Source organism: Maylandia zebra, linkage group LG14 (genome assembly GCF_041146795.1).
Source record: "Maylandia zebra isolate NMK-2024a linkage group LG14, Mzebra_GT3a, whole genome shotgun sequence".
In the NCBI taxonomy this organism is placed as follows: Eukaryota; Metazoa; Chordata; class Actinopteri; order Cichliformes; family Cichlidae; genus Maylandia; species Maylandia zebra.
Genome location: NC_135180.1, coordinates 20,454,452 through 20,479,950, shown reverse-complemented (window position 1 = coordinate 20,479,950; position 25,499 = coordinate 20,454,452). Strand labels below are relative to the sequence as shown.

Here is a 25,499-nt window from a genome sequence, read left to right as displayed (position 1 = left end):
CTCAATATTGAAATGCTTTTTGAAATGTTATGTTGGCTGTATTTTAGATTGGCTCTTTCAATGTCCACAACATCGATATGATTTTGCACTTGATTCCCAAGCAGCATCGTTTTAGTTTATTTTGATTTAATGATACTTTATTGACCCTTAATTGGATGAGCAGAACAGAATGAATAGATGGATGGATATTTTATTGTGTTTGCATTTTATACATCTTACATAATGGTTCACATTAGGTCTACTGACAGGATATCTACATAAAAATGGCTTCGTGGGGATTGCTGTTCCTCTGTTCAACCTCAGTACAAATTGTGTTTTTGGTATTAAGCATACATGTGAAACTGCAATTCTGTCAGTATGGTTAGATTGTGCACATGGTAGTGCACAGAAATGTGATAATCAAACTTTTGATTATTTGATCAAAGGTAGAATATTTAACTTACTTAAAGAAAGCACATCTTTACAATAGCGACACTGCAGATCCAAGAGTTGTAGTTACTTTTAAATCTAATGATGGGCTCAAATCTCATTGCCATCTATAGGATTATGACCACTGACCCCTCGGCTGATTTAAGGAGAGCCATGGGAACAGGAGGCAAATCCTTTCAAGGGGTCAAGTGGGAGAAATTCAAAATGATTGAAGGTCAGAAAAATCTATTATATGACGCTGATTGAAAACATTTCATTGAACCTCTTGGCAGGGGGCCGTATATCTGCTGTATGTGAAGGCATGGGGCAAAAAGGACTATAAAATGGTGGAAGCAGAAAACTCAAAGGGTCAAAGGAGTAAGCAGGTATGAAGCCCAGAAGATTTTTATTTAATCTACAGACCATGCTCCTGGTAAAGGCTGGACGACAGCATCACACAAAGGAAAATCTATCACTCGCTCTCAGGGATTTGATTCTCACAGTTATGGAGGTTCAAGAAGGTCCAACTGATGTCAGCTATCAGAGGTAAGACTCAACATTTATGCCTTTATATAGGATGTGAGGGGTTATTACACCACTCACATCCCAGTGTTGTGTTTTGTGCCCTGTAATGCTGCAGTACAGCTGGGTTATCCCAAGACTCAAGCTACTGATCATGTAATAATAAGTGAGAAGAGAATCAATATGATGCATAATGATCTGAAATGCAAGTGGAAAGCTTTACTGCTTTAATGCACCTCTGATTTTTAATAACTGGTCATGAAATGGTAATTTCTTTCAAATGGGATACCAAGAACAGTCATTTGGAGAAACAGCTGCACATTTTATTATTCAATATCCCTGGGATACCAACTGTAATTACTGAATTCATTTAAGTGCACACTGAGCCATAAATGTGAAGTACTCTGTGATAAAGCTCGCTGCCTCAGGCACTCTGAATGAATGTTTTCCTGAGTTTTTAAAGGCCATTCATAAATCATTATTTCTAATGTGGAATTTCAGCTCTATTCTCACTTTATCGCACACACCCCTGTGTGCGATAAAGTGCTGTGTACTGTGTACTGACACGTGTGTAGCTTCAAATGCTTAAATTAAACAGGATGGCTAAGCTGTGGATCTGAGGAAGAAAATATAGTCGATGGCCTGGTGTCATAACGTCCACTTTGGGAAGAGCACGTGCAGCCACACCATTAAAGGTCCACCCTATAATAGTCCTGATTTGTTAATGATCACACATATTTCATGCTTACTGTAATAAAGGAGGTCTGCTATCAGGTAAAGTTCTGCTTAGATTTAGCTGTATACATTGTTCTTGTAGCTTTAAGGATTACTCTCAGCACATGTAGATACACTATGGTTTTCACGTTTCAGCCACTTTCCCCCAACATTCCTTATATCTCTTTATCGTTTGTGAATAAAGAGTCAAATGCCCAATTTGTCAGTTTGAGGCCATGCAAAACAAAACAAATCAATGTTTAATTTAACCAGCTGGTTTAAAAAAAAAAAGCATGTTTGCCTTCAGGTGATATTTGATTGACAATTTATGTGATCTGATGGCCACAGGAAATCCATCCCTCTTAAAAAGGTTTACATTTTGTCATATGTATACAAAGAAGAGACAAAAAAAAAAAGAAAAAGAAAAAATGAAAAAGATGGGCCGTCAAACGCTGCATACAGTGTAAATAAAAACAGAATGCAGTGATTGGCAAATCTCAGATGCTCATATTTTATTCACAATAGAACAAACATGTTGAAAACTGATCATTTTAAGAAACATTAACTCATTTTAAATTGGATGACAGGATTATGTCTCACAAAAGAAGGGAGATGACAACAAAATCCTGTAAAAGAACAAAGAAACCATTTTTACCTACTTGTTATATTGGCAACAGGTCAGTAACATGGTTTGGTATTAAAAACAATCTTAGAGAGGCAGAGTTTCTCCCAATTAAAAATGGGCAGAGATTCACCAGTCTGTAGAGACAGTGCCCAATATTATCATAAAATGAAAAGATTCAGTGGAATCGGGAGAAATCTGTGTGCAAGGGATAAAGATGAAGATTACATCTATGTAATTTTCAGGTCCTCGGACCGCACTGAATTAAAAACCGACATGATTCTGTCATGGAAATCACCTGATGGACACATGAACACGTTCAGAAATGACTGTCGATATGTAAACGTGATCCAGAAATGCTGCTGTCTTCTCTGAACCACAGCAGCAAAATATTTTGGGAAAACTTGAAAGCTTTAATACTAAACTGGCCAAACTTTTTGAGATGTGTTTTTGCCATTGATTTCAAAATAAATGAGCATTTTTCTTAAAATGATACATTTCCCCAGTGTAAACATTTGATATGAGTAAAATAAGGGTTTATGAGATCAGCCAATCATTGCAACCCCCCCCCCCCCCCAAAAGAAACCAAACACCCCCCCCCCCAAAAGAAACCCCCAAACAACCCCCCCCCCCCAAAAAAAAAACAAAAACAAAAAAAAACTGCTTCATTTATTAGCTGGTACCTAGTCTTATTACTCCAGCTTTAAACACCATTAAAATTTTATTGAACGGAAAGGTAGACATATACATGCGTGACTTTTAATCAATAACTAACACAATGAGAGACCCGCTAGTTAACCAGGGTGAATGCCAGTTTTTGCCCATTGAGCGCTAGGATAGGCTCCAGACACTCAGACGACCCTAAACTAGTTAAATTAACATAATGGATGGATAACTGTCGACTGGACTAGTGATGATGGTAGAATTTGTTAGTGATGTTTTGGGTAACAACACATAAAACTAATATCTTTAAAGAACAAGAAAACAACACCAGGTCAAAATTCAAATATTAGCCAACAAATCACAAACATGATGTCTGTTTCACATTGTAAAGTATGTCATGAAGCAGGTACTGCATATGAGTGGTGTGCTAACATATTACAGCACAGCTCTGCTTTGAGCTGAAAAGCAAAGTTAGCAGGCTAATAATGCTAACACGTTTAGCAAATTTCCATTTTTATGTTGATCATTTTGGGGTCTTTTTTTAATTTCCAGGAATGACTTTAGTTTTTGCGGATAAAAGATAAAAAAGAAAGTTTAAAAAATTTTTTATGAGGGAGTAATCCAGCCGACAGCTGCTAAATAAAGATCAGGAAGCAATTTAACAAGTACATGCCCGTCGACAGCGTGTCAGCAGAGATATTTATCTATTTAAGGTACATACCATTTTGCCATATCTGCTATTAGCGAGTCTGTGGTGACATGGAGGGGACGGTCAGAGAAGAAACAGACATGAAAATGTCATCCTTTTAATTTATTGTTTAACCCATTCATTTTCATAATGGCTTACAATGTAGGTTAGAGGCTGATCACTGACCTGATCAAACAACTAAACTGGATGTGCAAGTTAGTGTGCATTTGTTTTTCTGCAGGATTTTTATTTGCATATAGCAGAGAGTAAATTATATGCAAAAGCCCTCAAAGAAAACAACATTCACTCTAAACATTCACTCACCTTTTAGATCTGGCTTACGTGTTATGTAATTCTAAAGATATGTCAAGTTCAAAACCGTACAAACTGTGCTCTGACTTGCTGTCAGAGGCATTGTTTTGTTGCTCCAGCTCTAGAAAACATGATATTGCAACTGAGAACAGCACCAGAGCAATTATTTTCCAGAAGACATTGAGACTTTGACTAAAGAGCCCCCCAGATTCTGTTCCCACATTACTCCCTCCTCAAGATCTTCATCTTTGGCAGAAAAGGCCTTGGGCACCATCTTCACTCTGCAGAGGCCTTGCATTGTAACACAAGAGTTTATTCAGTCTGTAACTAATCCTCAGTCTTTCTCTGTCATTCGGCCTCACCCTCTCATTGAGGACAGGGTTTGTTCAAGGTATAGCTACGAGCTAAGGCTGCTGTTGTTCCTGGTTCATTGGGAGGATAGGATAGGAATCTACCTGTATTGACATACCTTTACTCCCTCTCTCACATTCTTCGGTAAATATCTACCTCAGTTTCTTTTCAAGCTTAACAGCTGATTTTTAAACACTAGTTCCTAAAAATATCAGGGATCTTAAAATGTACGTGGGAGCTGCCTGGTGGTCCTAAGATCAGTTTGACTTCAGATTCTGCAGCCCGTAAGAAACAACTGGTGGATATGTCCACGAGGTATGACATTTACTGTTACTGGTTACATCAGAAACTAACATTTCCAGAATGACTGCTTCTGTTCACTAGCAACAGCAGCAGTGGCGCGTTTGTATTCTTGCAGGCTTCAAATGCACAAACGGTGTTGCCTGCATTCACCTGTGCACATGTTTGTTTGAACACTCAATAGTTAAATGAAAACAGATCATAGTGAAGGCAGCCTTTGCCATGGGCAAGCTCAGAAAGCAGGGCAAGATGCCCGTTCTGTGCTGTGAGCGGTGCTGTATTTTATGTCCCGTACAGACAGCCAAACATTCAGAGAAAAGACTGATGGAAGGAGGAAGAGAGGGCTGCCAGCTGCCAGTGACTGCACCAAGTAGATCTTTTGAAACCTGTTCCAGCAGGTTTTTCTTTCTTATTGCTGGGCTAGCTTGGACGAGTGCCACACACACACACACACACACACACACACACACACACACACACACACACACACACACACACACACACACACACACACACACACACACGAGGATGATATTCCGAGCTGCCAAAATCTGAAACCAACCCATCAACCATTTCCATACACATTTAAACAGTCAATCTAATCGAAGTACCTCACTATCAGGTATAAGGAAGTGGGAGGTGCACAGGTCCACAGGAGAAATAGACTTAAGCTGTCAACAGAGGTTAGAGGGCTGAGTGAGAGAACCTAACTGGGACAAGAAAGAGCAGCCACTGAATCCAAAAACTAGGTGAGTTAAATTACTAGTTGTTGTATCATTGTAGGATCTTTACCTTACAATATAGGAGAGTGTTCTTGTGATTTGGCGCTATGTAAATAAAAGTGAAATGAATAGTTGTGGTAAATTTTTGTAAGCTTTCTTTGATATTTTCTGACATTATTATTTTTATGCTTACCATGAGTGAGTTAGTTTATTATCCTTCTATTAATGGCAAAGTTGCAGCACTGCAGTATTGCTGCTGGCATGGGTGCAGGAGAGGAATCCTCATTAACCTCTGAACTTTGAGTGGCAACGTTCTCATGCCAACACAACTGTCATCGGTATCATCCAGGCCATTAACAGATCTGCCTGCTCTTTTTTCCCCCCCCAATAACAACAGACTTCGAGGTGAATTACCCACCTTCACAATCGTGTGCGTAAGACTTAGCTTGTGGGGAGAAACAGTAATAATTTAGCTTTGCTTATTCTGACAGTTGACTGCTGACATATGCATCAAGCTTCCTCGTGTTTTGTAGAAAATGTTGGCGTAAGGAGGCATCTATTCCAAACAAATTGCATGATAGCAAGTAGTTAAAAAGAACCCCTATACATTATGTAATCCTCACAACATCACCCAGAGAGAATTTCAGCCTGCAGCAAGAAAAGCATTCATGAGAAAATGAACACATTTTACGTGATACCTTAGTGACAGCCACCAGATTTGTTTCCATTAAAACAACTGACATGTGATCTAATGAGGGATCATATGCCCTATCCTCAAATTAAGGGTTTAAAGTAGTTGACTAAAATGAAAACAGTAAATAGTCCAGCTAGATGTGGTTGTCTTGGAACATTACCTTAATTTGCACACCCCCATGAAATGCAAATACAAATGACACATTATGCAGCAGTCAAATCCCACATGAATTCAGGCCAGATACTGATTCAATACAACAACCATAAATGTACCACCCACTTCCTGCTCACCAGACCACAAACTTTAAAATCATCCGGTCTGTGAAGACGTAACTGAAAAGCAACTCAGCTAGCCAGACAATTGGTATCTCGTCTTCAGCTTACCTGTCATTTAGCTGTTTGCGGTTACTGGCACTGCCTCAGATCATGAGATTTGCATATTAGGATTTCATAATGGGCTGAGAAATATGTGAAGAGTGGGATGGGGGTTCTTGAAACGCTGAATCACTGAGTTTAGAGGGAATAATTATTCAACTTGACACAAATGAAAATTTATCTGCCTTCTACTAACACAAAAATAAATACTACTGACCTACATACCAAATCTTCCACATTAATTTCTGGGCGTGTCCTGTATGATCCTGTGAAACTGGCAGCGGACCCTTTGGATCCTGTGGGTTGAGGGGTGGCACCTGCATGGCTAGTCCTTGTTGTCTACATCATTGGTTATGTGTCAAAGAAGCATCCATATGGATCCCAAAACCTAAGGTTTCCCATCATAGGGTTTTATTGTTAATACAACTGCCCATGTTTTAAATGTGATAGCTGGCCAGTGTAAGTGATTTAAAATAAGTCCATCATCTTCTGAAATTCTTGCCCATTCTTTGCAAAACAGCTCCAGCTCAGTCAGATTAGATGGACAGCGTTTGTGAACAGCAGTTTTCAGATCTTGCCACAGATTCTCGATTGGATTAAGATCTGGACTTTGACTGGGCCATTCTAACACATGGATATGGCTTTATGTTTAGGGTCATTGTCCTGCTGGAAGGCGAACCTCCGCCCCAGTCTCAAGTCTTTTGCAGACTCCAAGAGGTTTTCTTCCAAGATTGCCCTGTATGTGGCTCCATCCATCTTCCCATCAACTCTGACCAGCTTCCCTGTCCCCGCTGAAGAGAAGCACCCCCAGAGCATGATGCTGCCACCACCATATTTGACAGTGGGGATGGTGTGTTCAGAGTGATGTGCAGTATTAGTTTTCAGCCACACATAGCGTTTTGCACTTTGGCCAAAAAGTTCCATTTTGGTCTCATCTGACCAGAGCACCTTCTTCCACATGTTTGCTGTGTCCCCCTCTAGTTTGTGGCAAACTGCAAACGGGACTTCTTATGGTTTTCTGTTAACAATGGCATTCTTCTTGCCACTCTTCCATAAAGGCCAACTTTGTGCAGTGCACGACTAATAGTTGTCCTATGGACAGATTCCCCCACCTGAGCTGTAGATCTCTGCAGCTCGTCCAGAGTCACCTTGGGCCTCTTGGCTGCATTTCTGATCAGCGCTCTCCTTGTTCGGCCTGTGAGTTTAGGTGGACGGCTTCGTCTTGGTAGGTTTACAGTTGTGCCATACTCCTTCCATTTCTGAATGATCGCTTGAACAGTGCTCCGTGAGATGTTCAAGGCTTGGGAAATCTTTTTGTAGCCTAAGCCTGCTTTAAATTTCTCAATAACTTTATCCCTGACGTGTCTGGTGTGTTCTTTGGACTTCATGGTGTTGTTGCTCCCAATATTCTCTTAGACAACCTCTGAGGCCGTCACAGGGCAGCTGTATTTGTACTGACATTAGATTACACACAGGTGCACTCTATTTAGTCATTAGCACTCATCAGGCAATGTCTATGGGCAACTGACTGCACTCAGACCAAAGGGGGCTGAATAATTACGCACACCCCACTTTTCAGTTATTTATTTATAAAAAAAAATGTTTGGAATCATGTCTGATTTTCGTTCCACTTCTCATGTGTACACCACTTTGTGTTGGTCTTTCACGTGAAATTCCAATAAAATTGATTCATGTTTGTGGCTTTAATGTGAAAAAATGTGGGAAAGTACAAGTGGGCTGAATACTTTTGCAAGCCACTGTAGCTGGAAATGTGCCGCGGGCACATTCATACATTTGAATCAGCTACAGCGTCTTGTCCCCAGCTTGTCAGCTTTCACATGTGATTTATTTATTATTCATTCCACTGACAGCCATCGGTGTTGTTTCTGTGACACAATCATTAGAGAAGAATTTGCATATTATAAGCTCAATTTGTCACCATAGGGCAGGGCAGAATCTGACATGTTACTGTTGAAGGTTCTTTAAGTCAAAATGTTTTCATTAGCATTGCATAAAGGTAAGGTAAAGTTTATTTATTAAGCGCTTTTCATAGACAGGTAGTCACAAAGCGCTGCACACAGAGATTAAAATAAACAGTACAATAAATAGACAATAAATAGCAAAATGCACAATATACACAATATAGAGTTTAAATGTAAATTAAAAAATCTAAAAATATGAAAAGCATTGGTCAACAGAAAGCTTGTTTAAACAGTAAAGTTTTTAACTGTTTTTTAAAGGATTCCACAGAGTCAACCAAACGTAGTTGTAGAGGCAGACTGTTCCACAGCCTTGGTGCCACAGACTGAAAGGCTCTGTCCCCTTTCGTCTTCAGACGTGTTCTGGGAGCAACCAACAAACTCTGAGTCTGTGAGTGGAGACGGCGAGCAGTAGTGTATTTTGTGAGAAGCTTGGATAAATAATCTGGGGCTTGGCCATTTAGTGCTCTGTACGTTAAAACAATAATTTTAAAACAAATTCTAAAATCTATTGGGAGCCAATGTAAAGAACATAAAATAGGAGTGATGTGAGCTCGCTTGTTAGAGCGAGTTAGTAGTCTGGCTGCTGCGTTTTGTATAGCATATATTACTGCAATTAAGTCATTGAGTGTGATTGGAGAAAAAGAAGTAAATGACCCGGGACAACAAGGGGCATCTTCATAGGGGGAGGCACTCGAGGAGATTTTGGATCTCAAGTCCATCACCTTATTTACAAAGTAATTGAGGAAAGTGCTACAATCTTCGTCAGAAAGTAACACAGCATGCTGAGTTGGAGGAGAAACAATACTGTTGATAGTATCAAATAGAATTAATAGAATAAAATGGTCACTTTCATTCTTATTGTTTCACAGTACATTAAAAATAATTGCAATTGCAAGACTCATATAATGATAAAGAATAGATGTTAAATGCTCATAAAATTTCATCATCTTTGTCCAGTTCCACTGAAGCACATACAAACCGAACCACCTGACTGAATTTATCAAATATAACAAAATAATAGCACAACAAAACCCATTTTAATATTCACATTAAAAAGTACACAAATTGAATTTTTTCATGCATAACATCCACCATCCTACATCTACTGCTGCTTGCAGAGGTCAAAAAGTGTATTATACAATATTTTCTATATCATGATTAAAACTTATGTGTAGATGCAACCACAGAAATTGTGACACTTTGTGGTAAAATCTACACCCATAAAAAAATAATTTCCAATAATTTAAAACAAGATTATTTAGCTTGAATAATTTACATAACAAATAACCCCGAACTGAAGATCAAAGGGTTGCAGCATTCACTCTTAGCACAAAACTCTGATCTTGTGTTTAATTTGGACTATTCTGCCTCTATGTATTAAACATAAGAAGCCAAGTGGTCATAATCTAACAATAAATGACACAAACTATCTCAGTAGTTAAAAGCCTGGTTTACAGTTAAATGCTAGTTAAAAGAGGCTAACTGTGTAAAATCCAGGAAAGTGTCAAAAATGGAAATGCATACATGCAATACATTATTTGTTCATGTAGAGTATTACAAGTATCACATGCTCTGTTAAGTTTAAAGAATTATTTTCTAAAATAAAATAGAAAACTCACTAGATTGCTGATTGTTAAAAGGGAATGTGAGTTGGAACATTTAGAAAGCCTAAGAAATAGAAAGGAATAGAATAAAATAGCAGACATGAGAGTCATGAAGCTCCTTGAAACTATTAGCGCACAATTTTATCCTGACTTGCTGATGAATCCTCACAGCTGACCTATTTACAGATTTTATACTTACACAAGATTAGTCACTTAAATTTCTGTCTCTTGTGCATTAATAGTCATCCAAAAGTACCATAAAAAGCATGGACAAAATAAAAAATCCTTTTCATATATGAGAAAGATTTTTAAGACTGAACAGGTATGCGTTTTTTCATTTTGGGTAAATTTCACATCAAAGTCTTGGTAGTGTCATGTCAAGTGTAGGAGCCTCTCAACCGCCCTAATACATGTATACTTTCATGTTTAAATAAAATGGAAATCATGAACACTGATCTTTGTAACATTACAAAACTTTTTTTGTTTTTTTGTGCAAAATGAGCAAAGAGATAGAGGAACAACCTCTCTTTTTAAGATAGATGCAGTTTTTAAAAACTACACAACTTTTAGGTATTGATTTATGGAAACACAGATAAGCACACATACACACACATTATGGCCACCGCTACAGCTCCTTCTTTTCTTACTAAAAGTGCATCCGTTCTGGCTGGTGACAGTGTCTGTCAAGCAGATGAGAGGATTTGTTGCCACAGTGATGAAAACGTCAATCTCTCAGCTTTCACCTCGACACTTTAGCCTCCTTTGATGTGAACAGAAAGAGCTACGATTGCTACTTCTCTCTTTTCCACACACAAACTTTCTAAGAGAGGCACTTTGTCCGCCTCAGCATTACTTTACTTTACGTGACCCAGCGCCACGGTTTGTTGGCAGTTTTAATGAGCTTGGTTTATGTGGAGGCTGAGGTTACCTTTACTGGAACCAGGGCCACGTGTCTCACACCTCTGATGGGATCACATAACACTTTCAGATAACCCTCCTGACCCACATACGTCCACCAGCACTTTGGAGTTTTAATGCTCTGGTGGTGAAAATGAACTCAGCTGTTCCCACGCCTGCATTCGTGCTGTCAGATTTACAGTAGAGAAATGACTCACACGATATTATCACAAAGGATCAGTGAACAGAAGTGCTTTCCCCAAACATGTCAGAGTTGATTCCTCTCATGTGGCAACAGCAATATGAATCAGATTTCACCACCGTCCACTTGAGTTTTCTTGTCATGTTTTACTCCAGAATGAAGGGAATTGTGTTGGTCTCTAGCAGAGAGTTGAGTGAGTGCAGTAAGCAGCCGCTTAGCTTAGCTTAGCTTAGCTTAGCATGATACTGGACACAGGTAAAACACAAAACCCAATGTAAAACAACAACTTCAAATTACAGTCCTGTGCAAAAGTCTTGAGCCACCCCCTCATTTCTTTAAGCCAGATTTTTTAGTAGTAGTTGAACAATTGGTTTTATCTTTGGACATTGGCTGCTTTTTCACTTAATTTAGCCCTGTCCTTGTACCCGGTCATTTTCAGAGGAATGTTTAGTTTGTTTGTTAAGCCATTTAACAATGTGAATCATTTGAGGTCAAAAGGGGCACCCACCCCAAGGAATAAACCAGTGTTGTGTCAAAACATAACAGACAACTTAGCAAAGAACTGATTTTAAATCGCATGTTTAGGCAATTTGTTACTTATAACCTGTTGTTCCAAGTAGTTGATTGTTGTTGTTTTCAATCTTTAGTTTTATCTATGAGAAATGCCAAAGATAATACAGTTTGACAGACATGAAATGTTATTTTAGCACCATCAAGGTGGATCCAAAAGAGTTATTACAGTAGCTGAGAACTTGGCATTTCTCAGTATAGTGTTCAGTGTGTCTTTAAAAGACTTAGGAAACCGGATCGGTAGGGGGGAAAAGGAGAATTCACAGGCCTAGAAAACTCTATAGCAGATGAACAGTATCAGTATCATGTCATTTAAATGTATGAAAATTTACCAACTACCTCAGACATGTAGTTGGCTCTTCAGTTCTGTTTACTCAAGTGTCATTGGAAATGTTCTCAGTGAAAGGATGGCTGTCGAGAAACAATTCTTAAAAGATGGGAAACAGGGAGAAGAATGGAAAAAGCTGGACAACTGGACTGAAAATCAGTGTCAACAGATATTATTAATTGATGTATACAAATCCATTATGAATGTCAAAAGAGAGGTACACGGTGAGTATCTGTAGAAGTCCAGTCCTTGAGAGCTACTGTCCTGCAGCGTTTAGATGCATCCTTGTTCCAACACATCGGAATCAAATTAATGGCTTGTTACCAATCCTTTGCCAAACTTGATGGCAAGTTGAAGAGGTAATTCAGCTATTTAATTCAGCTGTGTTGGAGTATAGATGGCTGTCTCGATGGAGTTTAATAAATTCAGCCACCTGCTCCTTGCTATGTAAAATATAACAGGACACTGGCGTAAATGCTTGATCATCTCACACTTCTGTTTAATCAGTTTTCTTTTTGACGTTTATTCAGCTGTGTGAAAACTATAACTTTAATCTCAGCCAAACCGATTTACTCACGAACTAATAAAACACTGAAAAAAGCCAAACAAAAACATTAAATGCATTTGGACAGCATTTGTCGCGTCGCTGTGACGTAATCGGCCTACAAACGCGGCATCAGGAGGGTGCAGCCTATGAATTTGGACACCCCCTGTATCTTGAGGACTGGAGTTGAAGACCCCTGGTCTACAGCCATCTTTAAAACACAGTGGAACACTATGAGCCTTGGATTGGCCTCCCCAAAGATCAACATTATCGACAGTGTGGACTAATCTTGACAGAGAACAGGACAAAATGCAGCCAAGATCCAAAGAAGAGCTTTAAATGTCTTAAAGACTAATTGAAGAAATTACAAGAAAGCTTGCCTAAGGCTGCGTTAAAGATGCTTTTGCGTTGCACTGCATCAATTTCCTATTTTCCTAGCAAAATATAAACAAATGTGAGCTTTAACTGCACAGCTTTTGCCAATTTTGTCACATCCTAGCAAGCAGTGCAGTCTTTAAGCTGTGCACTGCTAGCTTAAACTAAGATAAGCTAAGCAGCTGCCAGATACAACATCATTATATTTAGCATACAAAAATGACACCAGAGTCAGTCTCGTTGTCTTATTTTGGTCCAGCAGCATTTAAGTTTTTACTAAATTACTTTCACAGCTTTTTTTAACGTTCAATTTGACTAAAGCCCCTGACAACAACCCAAACGTTTCTCATTTAGCTTGTTTTCACAAATGTCTTCACAGCAGCAGGTTTTGGTGCAGGATGTCACAGTCACTGACATTTTCCCCGAGCAGCAAATCTCATCATCAAACATCACCCCCTCAGGTGAGTCTACACACCTGTGAACCCTTTGGAGCCTCACATCAACAGATGGTAGAAACAGAGGCAGCCGCCTCTGGCATTGCTAATTTAACCCAAAATGACCTTCTTTTTTTTTTTTAATGTAACACTGCAAATAAACCAGTTCTGAATCTGCTTTGAGTCACATCTAGCTGCTATCTGCATTTCTGTGTAGTGTTTCTGAATTAAACTGAGTGAGTTTTTCAAAAATAACAAGAACAAAGTATATGAGGGCGGGGATTGTACAGCTACCCACTTGCAGACAGATACAACTTATGCCACTTTAATGCTTATTAAATAGAACTTAAACTACTGTCAGGATAAATAAACCCGTCTTAAATCCTTCAAAAAGACTTCTGACACATTTTATTTTGTGGCCACACTCTAAATAACAATAAAATAAATAAGAATAGTAATAAATAAAGATGGCACACTTCTCTGTTTACCTTAGGGGATTCCCTGGAAAAACTGTTATTGAATTCTTTGTTTAAAATTAAAGTGGAGAGATGGGTGCCACCTGTTTTGCAGCAGTTAGCATATTTGTATTTCCAAGTAAATCCAGCCTGTGTCAAATCACTGTGATGATGGTTTTCACACCACAGACCAAAGAAGGCAGCTGCTTCACCCAGGAAAAGAGCAACACCTTGAGTCTGAGAACTGCAGCAGTGAGCAGGAGGCACAGCGCTGATGGAATGATCAGTTCACGGTCAGGGCGAGGGGACCTGGACGCTGACCGTTTCCACCCGTATCAGCGACAGTTCAGTGACGGAGCAGTGACAGAGTGCCTACAACAGTGCTCTTCTTCCTTTAGCAGTCTGCATGAGGTGTGCAGTCCTGGCAGTCATTCGCACAGCAGCGATATGCCACCATCCTGGGACCAGTACAATGGCAGCATTCAGGTTTCTATCCTTATGATACTCTCATTTTATCCTTCCATATTAATAAAGTTTTGTACAGCCAAAAGCAGCCTGATTGATTTGACACAGGAAGATAGACAGGCCCAAAAAAAAAAAGATCCACCACATCACAGCAAAAAACACTGTCTTGAAAGCTTCTCCAAACATTTTTCCTTCATTTACTTACATTTGCAGAACTCATATCCAGAGCTACCAGGCATACCTGTGGATCCTCCCTGTTTTCTATCTCAGAGCTATCCATCCTACAGCTCAGCAAGTCCTCAACAACAGGTGAGTGTCCTGCTTCAGGCACTCAGAAATGCTTTAGAGGACATGACGTTTAGGACACGAGTAATATCTAATATTTGCATTTATGATATGGTGTGCACATTGGACTATAACACAGTGGTCAGATCATGATTTCTTCTCTGTTCTCAAAAGGTCTCTTCTAGACTGTATCCTAACAAGGACCAGTCCAGCACCTCAAAATATAGTCTCTCCAGCCAGTCACACCAGGACGACACCACACAGTCCATCTTTCCTAAGCCCATTTACTCATACAGGTCTGAAGCTAAATCTTTTGTCTACCTTTTTTTACTTACTAATATTTAATACTGTCCGTGCTATCACAAGCAGGGTAGCTTTTTAAAATATATAATTATAAATAAAATTCTTTATTGTGGCAGCATTTTGATTTTCATGGCTCTGAAGAACAGCAAAACAGGAAGTCTCCCAGTCAGCGAGATCTACAGCTTCATGACTGAACACTTCCCATATTTCAAGGTACCACAACGTTATTATTAAATACTTTACTTAAGCATGTTGGCTCACTGAGACCAAGGTTTCTTTTCAAGAGACATTTGTGTGCTAAAGACATTTTTGTTTTAAGGGTAAGCATACAGACACGTGATATAGAAACAAAGCATGTGACATAGTCACTATGACCCAGTGCTTTGAGTTTATTTTTGACTTTTGATTCTCTTTCTTGGATTTAAGTTTTAGCTTTGTATTAGTTAGTCCTGAGTTTTGTATTTTCCAGAGGTGTGGACTCGAGTCACATGACTTGGACTCGAGTCAGACTCGAGTCATTAATTTTATGACTTTAGACTTGACTTGAAAAAATGTTCTAAGACTTGTGACTTGACTTGGACTTTTACACCAATGACTTGGGACTTGAATTGGACTTGAACCGGTTTACTTGAAAAGACTTGATATTTTACCCAAAATATAAAATTTAACATGCATATTATATAGAGATTGAAAATGTGACGTCATTCACGGGTAGAACCGCAAAGGATTCTGGGAACTCGTGGCAAGCGGTAGTAGCGCACGCAGGCTTTCAATTGAAATCAGTCACACAGCGATAAAAAGAAACACAAAAATGTCAAGAAGCTGTTGTATTATTAACTGCAATAGCCGGTCGCATGACAGCCACGGGAAGCCGACGGGTAAAGAGATCGGTTGTTATCGGATTACGTCGTTGAAGAGAAATTGTTCGAGCCATGTTTCCGAAGTAACAAAGAGGCGACTGGATTGCAGCCATTCAAAGATCAAATATAACGTCCCAGAACACTCCAGCTCACAGGTTAGTCTGCTCCAAGCATTTACACGAAGGTCAGTATTTTTTAGTAGTTAATACGTCATTTTCATAACATAATTAGTGATATAGGTTACAAGCAAGTCTGGCGCTGAACAGAAATTGTCGCGCTATGCTCCTTTATTTATTGTGCATAAATAGTGAATTGTCCTGACACAATATTGTGTTTCGCTTCTGTTATTATGGTACATTGACAAAAACATATACTTTTATTCACAGGATAAAACAGGTTTTTTGTATCACTAATTGTCCAGTGCGATTACAGCATACAATATTGTTGTCACTGCTACATTTCTGTGATGCTACCAGAAATGATTTCCACTACTAATTAATTACCGTTGAGCTCAAAGGTCCTATTAATAAACGGTTAACGAATGTGTATTTATGACGACGATTTGTGAGACTGGTAAACTTAACCTTTGTTCGTATGATGGTCTTTCGTTCTACACGGTGCATTTCAAGGTCCTGCACCCATCCGTCGGTAAACTGTACCTGGACTTGTTGCAGTGACCTGAAGTTACTAAACTTCACGAGTGTGTGCGCTCACTCCAAGAACCGTATAATTATAAATATGCATATAAATATGCTACAATGAGATAGCTGACTTCATCTAACTAGCAAATGTTGTCCAGGCTACGTTGGTGATACAGTTTTTTTTTAATGTGTATGATATTTTTGTCATGCGATTTTAAAGCCGGTCCTACAACCGCATCCAAGAATAACATGCAGCTTATCTCAGAACTGTCGGTGAAAATTATTCTTGGAGCTAGGTTTAATTGAGCTGCATTTTAAAGAAGTGCAATTTCACAATTTGTGTATATTTTCTAAGTTCACTATTTTGTCATGTGTTGAGAAAAACACAGATTTTAAAATTACATGGTCTAATATTTACATTTAGCATATAACTGCAACATTATTTTTTCGTTTTGTTTTTTTAAAGACTCGAAAGGACTTGAAATTCAAAGTTTCAGACTTGTGACTTGACTCGGACTTTTACACCAGTGACTTGAGACTCGACTCTGACTTGCCTGACATTACTTGAGACTTGACTTGAGACTTGAGGATAAAGACTTGAGACTTACTTGAGACTTGCAAAACAATGACTTGGTCCCACCTCTGGTATTTTCTAGTGCATCATAGTTTATTATTTCTAGTTCCTGATTCTTGTTTTGTTACATTAGCTCCCTTTCGTGACCAGTCTGTTTCTAATCTCGTCTCTGTGTCTTGTCATCAAGAGCTCCTGTTGTAGTCTGTCTAGTCTCTATGGTTTGTCTCTTCAGTCAGTCATATTTCCATGTTTGTTTATTTCCAGTCCCTGTGTCAAATTCATGTGTCTCAATTTTGGTCTCAGTGTTTGTTACTTCCTGTTTTATTTTGATAATCCCTTATTCCTATACGCATTGCATTCAGTTTTTCTTCCTCTGTGTCCTTACTAGAGATGGACCGATCTGATATTACGTATCGGTCCGATACTGACCTAAATGACTGGATCGGATATTGGAGAAAAATAAAAAATGTAATCCGATCCATTAAATATCACGAAAGCACCTCACAAAACTTGCAACACCCCATAACTCACCTCAGAACGTTAGCACGTTGGAGCAGTATGCATCACCTGATAGAGCGGCTGTGGCATGCGGGACCTGTCGGTGGTCTGGATAGCATGTGGAGCTTCGCTAGCAACCCGGCATTTCATCTCCGACAAAGTTATCCCGAGAGAAGTAAAGCAAGTGTGTAAGTCCATCTCTGAATGTTTGTAAAGCATTCCTGCGTTAAGCTTAACAAGCGACTGCCTCTTCTTGCTGCTACTTCAATCATGAAACTGCTTAACGATCAGCTGATCGGCTTTTCTGTCGAGTCCGTGTCTCTTGTTTGTTTTTGGCCCACTTCGTGCCAGAAAGAGGAAACCAGGGGCTGAACAACAGCAGCACGTTTAAGCTTGATCAGCTGTTGTTAGAATTTATTTATTATTACTTTCTACTCCAGGATCTTTTTCTACGTAGCTGACGCTGGTAACTGTGCAGGGGCGGATCTAGCAAAGTTTAGCCAGGGGGGCCGATAGGGCATTAACAGGGAAAAGGGGGCACAAAGACATACTTTTCTTTCTTATTCTCATTTAAAATGTCGAGCTTTTAATAAATAATTATCTGACACCCAAAGTTTTAATTTGATGTAAAAGGAATAGAAGTCAATTACTGTATATAGTAACTATTAAGTCTAATATATATACCCTAGTAAGCTATAGTACTTTTTCCTTTGGGAAGGTACCATCTGTGCAGTCTGCAATTTTGTTGAAGAAAGATGTTGAATCTATTTAATATTTCTTGAAAAATAATTGATTTCTGTGCATTTTTTTCACACTGCATCAAATTAAGGTTGATTACGTCGATTAAGCATCATGAGGTGGAGCGTGAGGGGTGGTTCCCTATGTTTTATTTATTTATTTTTGTTGTTGCTGGGAGTTGGAACCCTATTAGTTAGGTTGCTTAATATTTATGCTAAGTACTCTTTAAAATACCAGAATAGGGAGGATGGTGTAGGTTTAAGTTTATTAGATTGATCAGTATTGCTGAACTATGAAATATTTTTTTTTGCATACAGGTATAACAGAATAGCTTTAGTGTAGTTGTTGTTTTAAACTTGAGTATGAACTTATACAAAATGCAGCAAGATATTAAAAAAAAAACAGTTGTTGATTAAAAAACACTATATCGGATTCATATCGGTATCGGCAGATATCCAAATTTATGATATCGTATCGGACATAAAAAAGTGGTATCGTGCCATCTCTAGTCCTTACTCCAGATTAGTCGCTGCTGTGTTCACAGCTGTCTCAACTTCCTGTGTCTGTCCCAGTCTTCCCTTGCTCTTTGTTGTGTTCTTGAGTATACAAGTGTCTCTTGACACTGAACTGACATGTGGGACTTCATTGTAATGGGCTTCCTAAATGTTATTCTGTGTGTTTAATCGAAGTGGAACCATGAGTGTACACTCAAAAAAATCTTTATGCCCAAAATGCTGATTAACGAACTGATTTGGTTTTTCTTTTTGCGAATTTAAAGTGTAAAAGATTCAATATAATAGATTACCATTAAAACTTGATTGATATGTGTGCAGTTTATACCAAGCGTATTTTCCTTAGTGATTAATTAATTAATAGTAGTTTAAATAAACAAACCTTTCAGTACTTCAGAAACGTTTTTAAGGGCAATTTTGTAACAGCTGTTCCAGGGTAAAGGACAGAAAAATACAATTGTTAACAAACGTAACAGAAAATAGTTGTAAGACAGTAGCTCATATATTTAAATGGAGCATTTTTCATTATTAAGCGATTTTAAGTGTTTTACTGATATTGCAATTTTTTTCTGGGAACCATGGAAATCACTTCATGGGCTTGGGAACATTTCTGAAAACCCATGCCTCCTTTCCAAAGCTGTTCAGTGGGCTGAATTGGGGACTTTGCTGGCCCATTTCTTATGTTTAACACTCCTGCTATACATCATTTGCTCTCAGTTCTCACGCACGGTATTAATTTACAAATAAAACAGTGATGCACTTTTTTGTTGGAGGGAGGTATACATATCAATGCATTGCATCCTTTTTTTGGTGAGGAGTTCTAAGTAACAGATTAGATTAGATTAGTTACGCTCATAAAATACTCCACATCTAAAGGAGCCAGCTGAGGTGGTTCGGGCATCTGACAAGGATGCCTCCTAGGCGCCTCCTGGGTGAGGTGTTCCGGGCATGTCCCACCGGAAGGAGGCCCCGGGGCAGACCCAGGACACGCTGGAGAGATTATATCTCTCGGCTGGCCTGGGAACGCCTTGGTGTTCCCCCGGATAAGCTGGAGGAAGTGGCTGGGGAGAGGGAGGTCTGGGCTTCTCTGCTTAGGCTGCTGCCCCTGCGACCCGGCCCCGGATAAAGCGGAAGAAAATGGATGGATAAAATACCTTTATACTTTTTTAGTGGTTAAAGCCGCATTGTGTCAGAGCTGATGTAAAAACAGAGATATATAAATAATAAATTTTTGTATAGCAGTTGACAGATGTGATCATGTTAAAAATGAATGCCTTTATTCATTAATTTTGATAAATGAGGCAGCTGCAGGGTTGGACTTGAACCCTGCAAACGACAAATATTTTACATTTTCCAGCCATCTATGAATCAGTTCAATAGGTTCAGAGTAACTTCTGGAGGGAGCTGAAAGACTTGCTGCCATTCATATTAAAGATGGCTTATAGATGGCTGTTTTCCAAACAGCTGCCTAAAAAAAAAAAAAGAATGAAAAAAAAAGTTAAACATATGCTGCACGGCTCGAATATACATGAGACAGATGAAATGATATTTGAAGAAAAGTTGGGTTCACTTTGTAAAAGCTGTTTCTAGATACGTCTAAATGCTTCAATCAACACATCACTTATGTGCAGCTCAGTGGACACTTGTTATGGCATGCAGATACCATTTACTGGCAGAGCAGATGGTGGCAATATTAATATACTGTGTGTTGTAATATTCCCTGCAGGGTGGACTGAGTACCCTGATTTTATTAGATGGTTCACAATTAACTTATAGTTGCTCTCAAGATATTTTAACAAGAATGTAACACATGCAGCGGAAGACAATCAGGCAAGTGAGGTCGAGTTTCTTTCAAAGTCATACTCAAGATGTGGAAAAAAAAAACTGTGGAAACTATGGAAAAATGTTCTGTTTGGAATTCTGTATAGGGTGTTCCCCGAAACAATGAATCATAATAACATTCATGAGCCATCAGGAGAATTTGTCCAGTTTGTTTAAAGTAAAATGAGGTGTCCTGGCAGCCAAGTGGTTCACTTTTAACATAAATGTTCTTCATTTATCTTTTTCTTCCTGTGTTCAGACGGCTCCTGATGGATGGAAGAACTCTGTGCGGCACAATCTGTCCCTGAATAAGTGCTTTGAGAAGGTGGAGAACAAGAATGGCAGCACGTCTCGTAAAGGCTGCCTGTGGGCGCTCAATCCAGCCAAGGTGGAGAAAATGCAGGAGGAGCTGCACAAGTGGCGCCGGAAAGACCCCGTTACTATTCGCAGGAGCATGGCAAAGCCAGGTCAGTCCCGTAGGTATCCAACCTGAGAAATTGCAGAGTAGAAATTAAGGTATACAGAAGATTCTTTTCTACTACTTATTTTGCTTGTTTTACTTTTCCTGTAGAAGATCTTGATCGACTACTGGGAGAAAGACCGGAAAGACTCAGGTCTGTGCCACCGAACCCCAAATCAGGCACATTAACCAGAGCGACCCCCGTCTACAACCCCTCCGCTTTTACTTGTACTCCAGCTGAGCTTCGCCCAGCATGCCAGCCCATTTGCCAGTCACTTTATGCTCACCTTCAGCCTCAGCAGCCCTTCTACCTCCCCCCTGCTGTCACACACCCCAGCAACTCATTCGCCCTCTTCTCACCCTGTGGAGAGCAGCCTGCAGCCGGTATCCCATCATCCACTGGAAGCCTCAACTCACCGGTAGCTGGGAAGATACCACCTGTTTATAACAATGCTCTCCAGTGTGATTACAGTGTTGAGCCCAGGACCACCATGCAGGAGTTTCTGCTGGAGGGAGACACCACTTATGACATTGACATGCTCAACCCCAGTCTGACTGACCTTCAGCTGCAAGGTATGAAAGACAGGGACAATACGGAGGGAAAATGAGTGCACCAAGATTTGCTTGTGCAAGCTTCAGCAGATATTTATTACTGATACTGACAAACTGGTTTAAAAGCTGATAGGAAAGAAAAGGGAATTTAGGAGCTGTGTCTTAGTTGCATAGTTTGCCCACCAGAGAGCACTGAAGAGTTGAGTTCCTTGCTTGGTAGACAAAGCCCATCATAATCTTTTACACAACTTTAGATCAGTCTGCATTTCTGCAGGCTGCTTTAACTGTAAAAATAACAAAATAGCAAACTGTCGTGTGAGTGTAGCATCCCTGCTAAATAATGATTGGTGTTGCTCTCTAAAATATGACCTGTGGTTCCTTTTTTGCAGGTAACCTGTGGGAGGAGCTGAGAGTCGACAGTCTGGTGGCAGAACCACAAGTTAGCACAAGCTCGTCCGCTACCTTTGTCCCTCAGAACCACCACATCCAGAGCAGCGGCCTGCATGTCGTGCCTCCCATCAGTCAGACATCAGCTGTGGTTGCCAGCGGTCGTTGTGAAGCGGAGTACGAGGACGGGGACGAAGGGCGAAATGTGGAGCAGCATGGCTGTTTTAACGGACTAAATCCCGTATTATATTCAGGAGTGGAAAGCTTGGCTGGGTATCTGACCTCCTGCACTGCATCCGTCTCTTTAATGTAAACCTTCGCTCTATGGATTTGATGTACCATGTGAGTCTGAACGAGGAATATAGTTTCAAGCAGTTTCACACTACAGTGTATGATTGGTGGTAATTTAAGCCCCGTGGCGTGTCCAGCGGGGTGGCCTTGGGGGGCCCCCCCAAACCAGACTGGCCACCCCGAAGCTAAAACAATAAAATTCAATGAAATATCAAATGTATGATTATGTTTCATAGTGAAGCTCAGATATCCGAGTGTAACTGAATGCAGCATCGGCTTCTGCACTATGAGCATCATGTTAGCAAAGGTAGGAGAGCCAAGCACGAAAGACGGCACCACAGAAAACAATTTTTCTGCGAAAGATTAGCAGGTTAACATAGCTGGACTGGCCATCGGGCATACCGGGCATTTGTCCGGTGGGCTGATGACTTATTTATTTATTTATTTTGTAATGGCATGAACAATGAGAGGTGGTGGATTGGCCAGATGCTGGCCGATGTGTAAAAATAACTCAGTTGTTTGGTGGTGGCTATGGCGGGGCTTCCACAGAGGCAACAGGTGGATGCAGGAGGAGGAGAGACCCGAGGCGGCCGCCAGTCCGAGTGTCAGGTGAACTGAACTTCAGATAAGAAGTTATGACCTGCAGTCTCTCTGGGTCATATATAAACCAAGTTTAGGTGGAGTTTATTTTCGTTGTGCTGACTTTTTACAGTCAGTTACAATAACTCGTACTGCGTGAGCTAGCATGACAGAGTTTCTATACAGCTGTGTGGGTGCTATGATGTTACTGATAGTGAACTTTATTGTATTCATAAGGTCAGTTAGTAGAGTTGCCAACGGCTCCTTAAAAATGGAATGGTCCCTCATTCAGAGAAAATATTATGCGTCTCGTATTGAGCTGAGAAGAGACACAGTTTGTCCCATACTTCAGCTAGAATGAAAAAAAGACACAAAGCTGGATTTATTCTGTCGTTAGGCTGCACAGCTGGCTCTTCTCTCATTCTCTCCCCCTCCCTCTCCTGTTGCTACTTCAATCATGAAACTGATCAATGATCAGCTGATCGGCTTTTCTCTCTTGTTTGTTTATCGCCCACTTTGCGCCAGAAAGAGGAAACCAGCGGATGTCGCCCTAAACAACAGCAGCACGTTTAAGCTTGATCAGCTGTTGTTAGAATTTATTTAATATTAATTTCTAGTATCAGCTGATGTTTGCTGGAGCCACAGCTGTAAACCTGCTGGTCATGATATCAGTTTGTATATCTGGTGAGAGGGAAACATGAAGATGAAACCAGGAGATGTCCTTACTGAATCATCAGAGCTGAACAGGTGATGGAGAAACAGGTTTACCTTTTAGGTGACATGAATGAGTTGAAGTTATGAACTGTTTCTGAGAGACAAATAACACCAGGATCCTTTTTTAAGCAGCTGACAGCTGGTAACTGCAGGGGCGGGTCTAGGAAAGTTTTGCCAGGGGGGCAGGTAGGGCATTAACAGGGAAAGGGGGGCACAAAGAAATATTTTTATTTCTTATTCTCATTTAAAATATTTAGCTTTTATTAAATAATTATCTGAATCTTGCGAACAAAGTTTTTATCTGACGTAAAATGTATAGAAATCATACATATACCAAAAAGACTGTACATCACTGTCACAACAGCATTTGTTTTCATTCAAAGGCTTTATGGCTTTAATACCTGGTGGGTCGGTCTGTAGTCAAAATGCCCAATTTTTTGTCCCAGTCCAGCCCTGCAGGTTAATACTGGCAGTGTCACCATGCCAGCTGACTGGATTTCATCATCAGCCAGTGTTGTTCTTTATACATCAATATTACCAAAGTTTACCATAAGGCAGCATAGAAAGTATTTACTTGCTTTCAGGTTTTATTCAAATGTTAGTCTTTTCAGTTGTTTCCTCACTTTTTTCCTGTTTCAAAATCAAACACCAGTTTGTGAGAAGATTATCTTCTTTTTTTAATAGGCAGAAAAAGTTTTGCATTGGCTAATTTCCCAATTGTATGTTAAAAATGTTCGTATTTTAATATTCAAAAATATTTTTGCCCAAAACATATGTGCACTATATGTCAGTAAAAATACTATGCAAATATTGCTGTCCTTGAATGCTGAATAAGCACTGACAAAGCACTGATTGTATCTCTTGTACTTTATCAACAGAGTATCTAAAAACTTTGCACCGTAGTGGTTAAAATCTCATTCTAATAAGAGTTAAAAGTGCATTTGGTTATTAGGTTTATAGGGTTACTGAATTATGGTTAACGGTTGGTAGAATTTTTTTTAACATTATCTGCCAATTACATCTGCCACCCTTCTCCAAATCTGTGCCCCTACCTGGCCCCCCAACAAAAATTTTCTAGACACGCCACTGTTGAAGCCATCGCTGCAACAGACTCTGATGAAATTGGTTGTTGAGATTTTCACTGCATGCAGTCACAGTTCAGCTGATAGGACAGAAGAGCTCGTGTATAGTTATTGTCTGAAACATTTTTCCGCCTCCATTTCTTCTTATAGCTCCTGATGAATTAGACTATTCAGTATTAGAGGTTTACAAAGTGCATGGAGGATAAACTCAGATGGATCAAAACCCCAGTAACACCTTAATCAGGTCATCGCAAAGAAAGAGGTTAACAAACCCCCCCATGAAAACCAGAAATATATCAGTCAAGCGATATTGTTGTTGCTGGAGTTTTTTTGAATCGCTTCATAATTAGCCAAAAAAGTTTGATACACAGAGGATAAAAAGAGAAATGGTTGAATTAAAACTGTAATTAAAGTACTTAATAAGCATAAAGCTCTCTTGCAAAACTATATATATATATATATTTTTGAATGTATCTATTTATTTACACCTCCCAGAGTGTGCTGTCACATTGGTATTTTTGTGTATCCCAGTATTTTTAGGTAGTTTAAGGAATTATCAGTTTTTTTACTGTTTGTAAAAAAAATAAATAAATCCAGTACAAAAATAAATGTGAATAAATCAACTGCTCCTGTGTGAATCTGTGCACACTTATGAGCTCTTCTACGTGGTTAATAAAATGAATAAAACAAAATAGCTGTAAACGATCGTGTTAATAACATTTTCTATTATTAGAATTTTTCTTAACCAGCTATGATTGTGCAATAACAACTGTAACTAAAATTTGAAGAAAAGCAAAGCAGCTCCTCTCAGGTTTATAAAGCCTGTCTATAAAGAGAGTTTCGCTGAACTGTTAAAGATTTCCTGTTTTGGTTCATTGTTTCTTCCTGCGGCTCACTCCCTGATCAGCAACAAGCAGCAAACAAACACAACAAACCTTCTTCACAGCAGCTGTTTTTGACTTGAACTAGTCAGCAA

The 25,499-nt window shown here is 39.5% G+C and overlaps 1 protein-coding gene across 4 annotated transcripts; it reads left to right on the top strand.

Annotated features, from left to right (window-relative positions):
• Nucleotides 1-711: 711 nt before the first annotated feature.
• Nucleotides 712-25,112, top strand: foxn1 (forkhead box N1). 4 transcript variants are annotated; one of them, XM_076873175.1, is made up of 9 exons: nt 712-954; nt 13,255-13,333; nt 13,951-14,247; nt 14,440-14,535; nt 14,686-14,807; nt 14,931-15,027; nt 20,718-20,934; nt 21,030-21,491; nt 21,860-25,112. In XM_076873175.1, the coding sequence occupies exons 1-9, from the start codon at nt 797-799 to the stop codon at nt 22,168-22,170; spliced, it is 1,839 nt and encodes a 612-aa protein (XP_076729290.1). In that variant the 5' UTR covers nt 712-796; the 3' UTR covers nt 22,171-25,112. The 4 variants fall into 4 exon arrangements, with proteins under 4 accessions (XP_076729290.1, XP_004543867.2, XP_076729289.1 ...); XM_004543810.4 differs by having other exon boundaries at nt 13,252-13,333; nt 20,718-20,925; XM_076873174.1 differs by having other exon boundaries at nt 13,252-13,333.
• Nucleotides 25,113-25,499: the final 387 nt, after the last annotated feature.

Coding starts and splice junctions, on each gene's coding strand:
- foxn1 (XM_076873174.1), top strand. CDS start 797: ATGAAGCCCAGAAGATTTTTATTTAATCTACAGACCATGCTCCTGGTA. Junction 13,334..13,950: donor ATCAAACATCACCCCCTCAG/GTGAGTCTACAC, acceptor TTCACACCACAG/ACCAAAGAAGGCAGCTGCTT. Junction 14,536..14,685: donor CAGCAAGTCCTCAACAACAG/GTGAGTGTCCTG, acceptor TGTTCTCAAAAG/GTCTCTTCTAGACTGTATCC.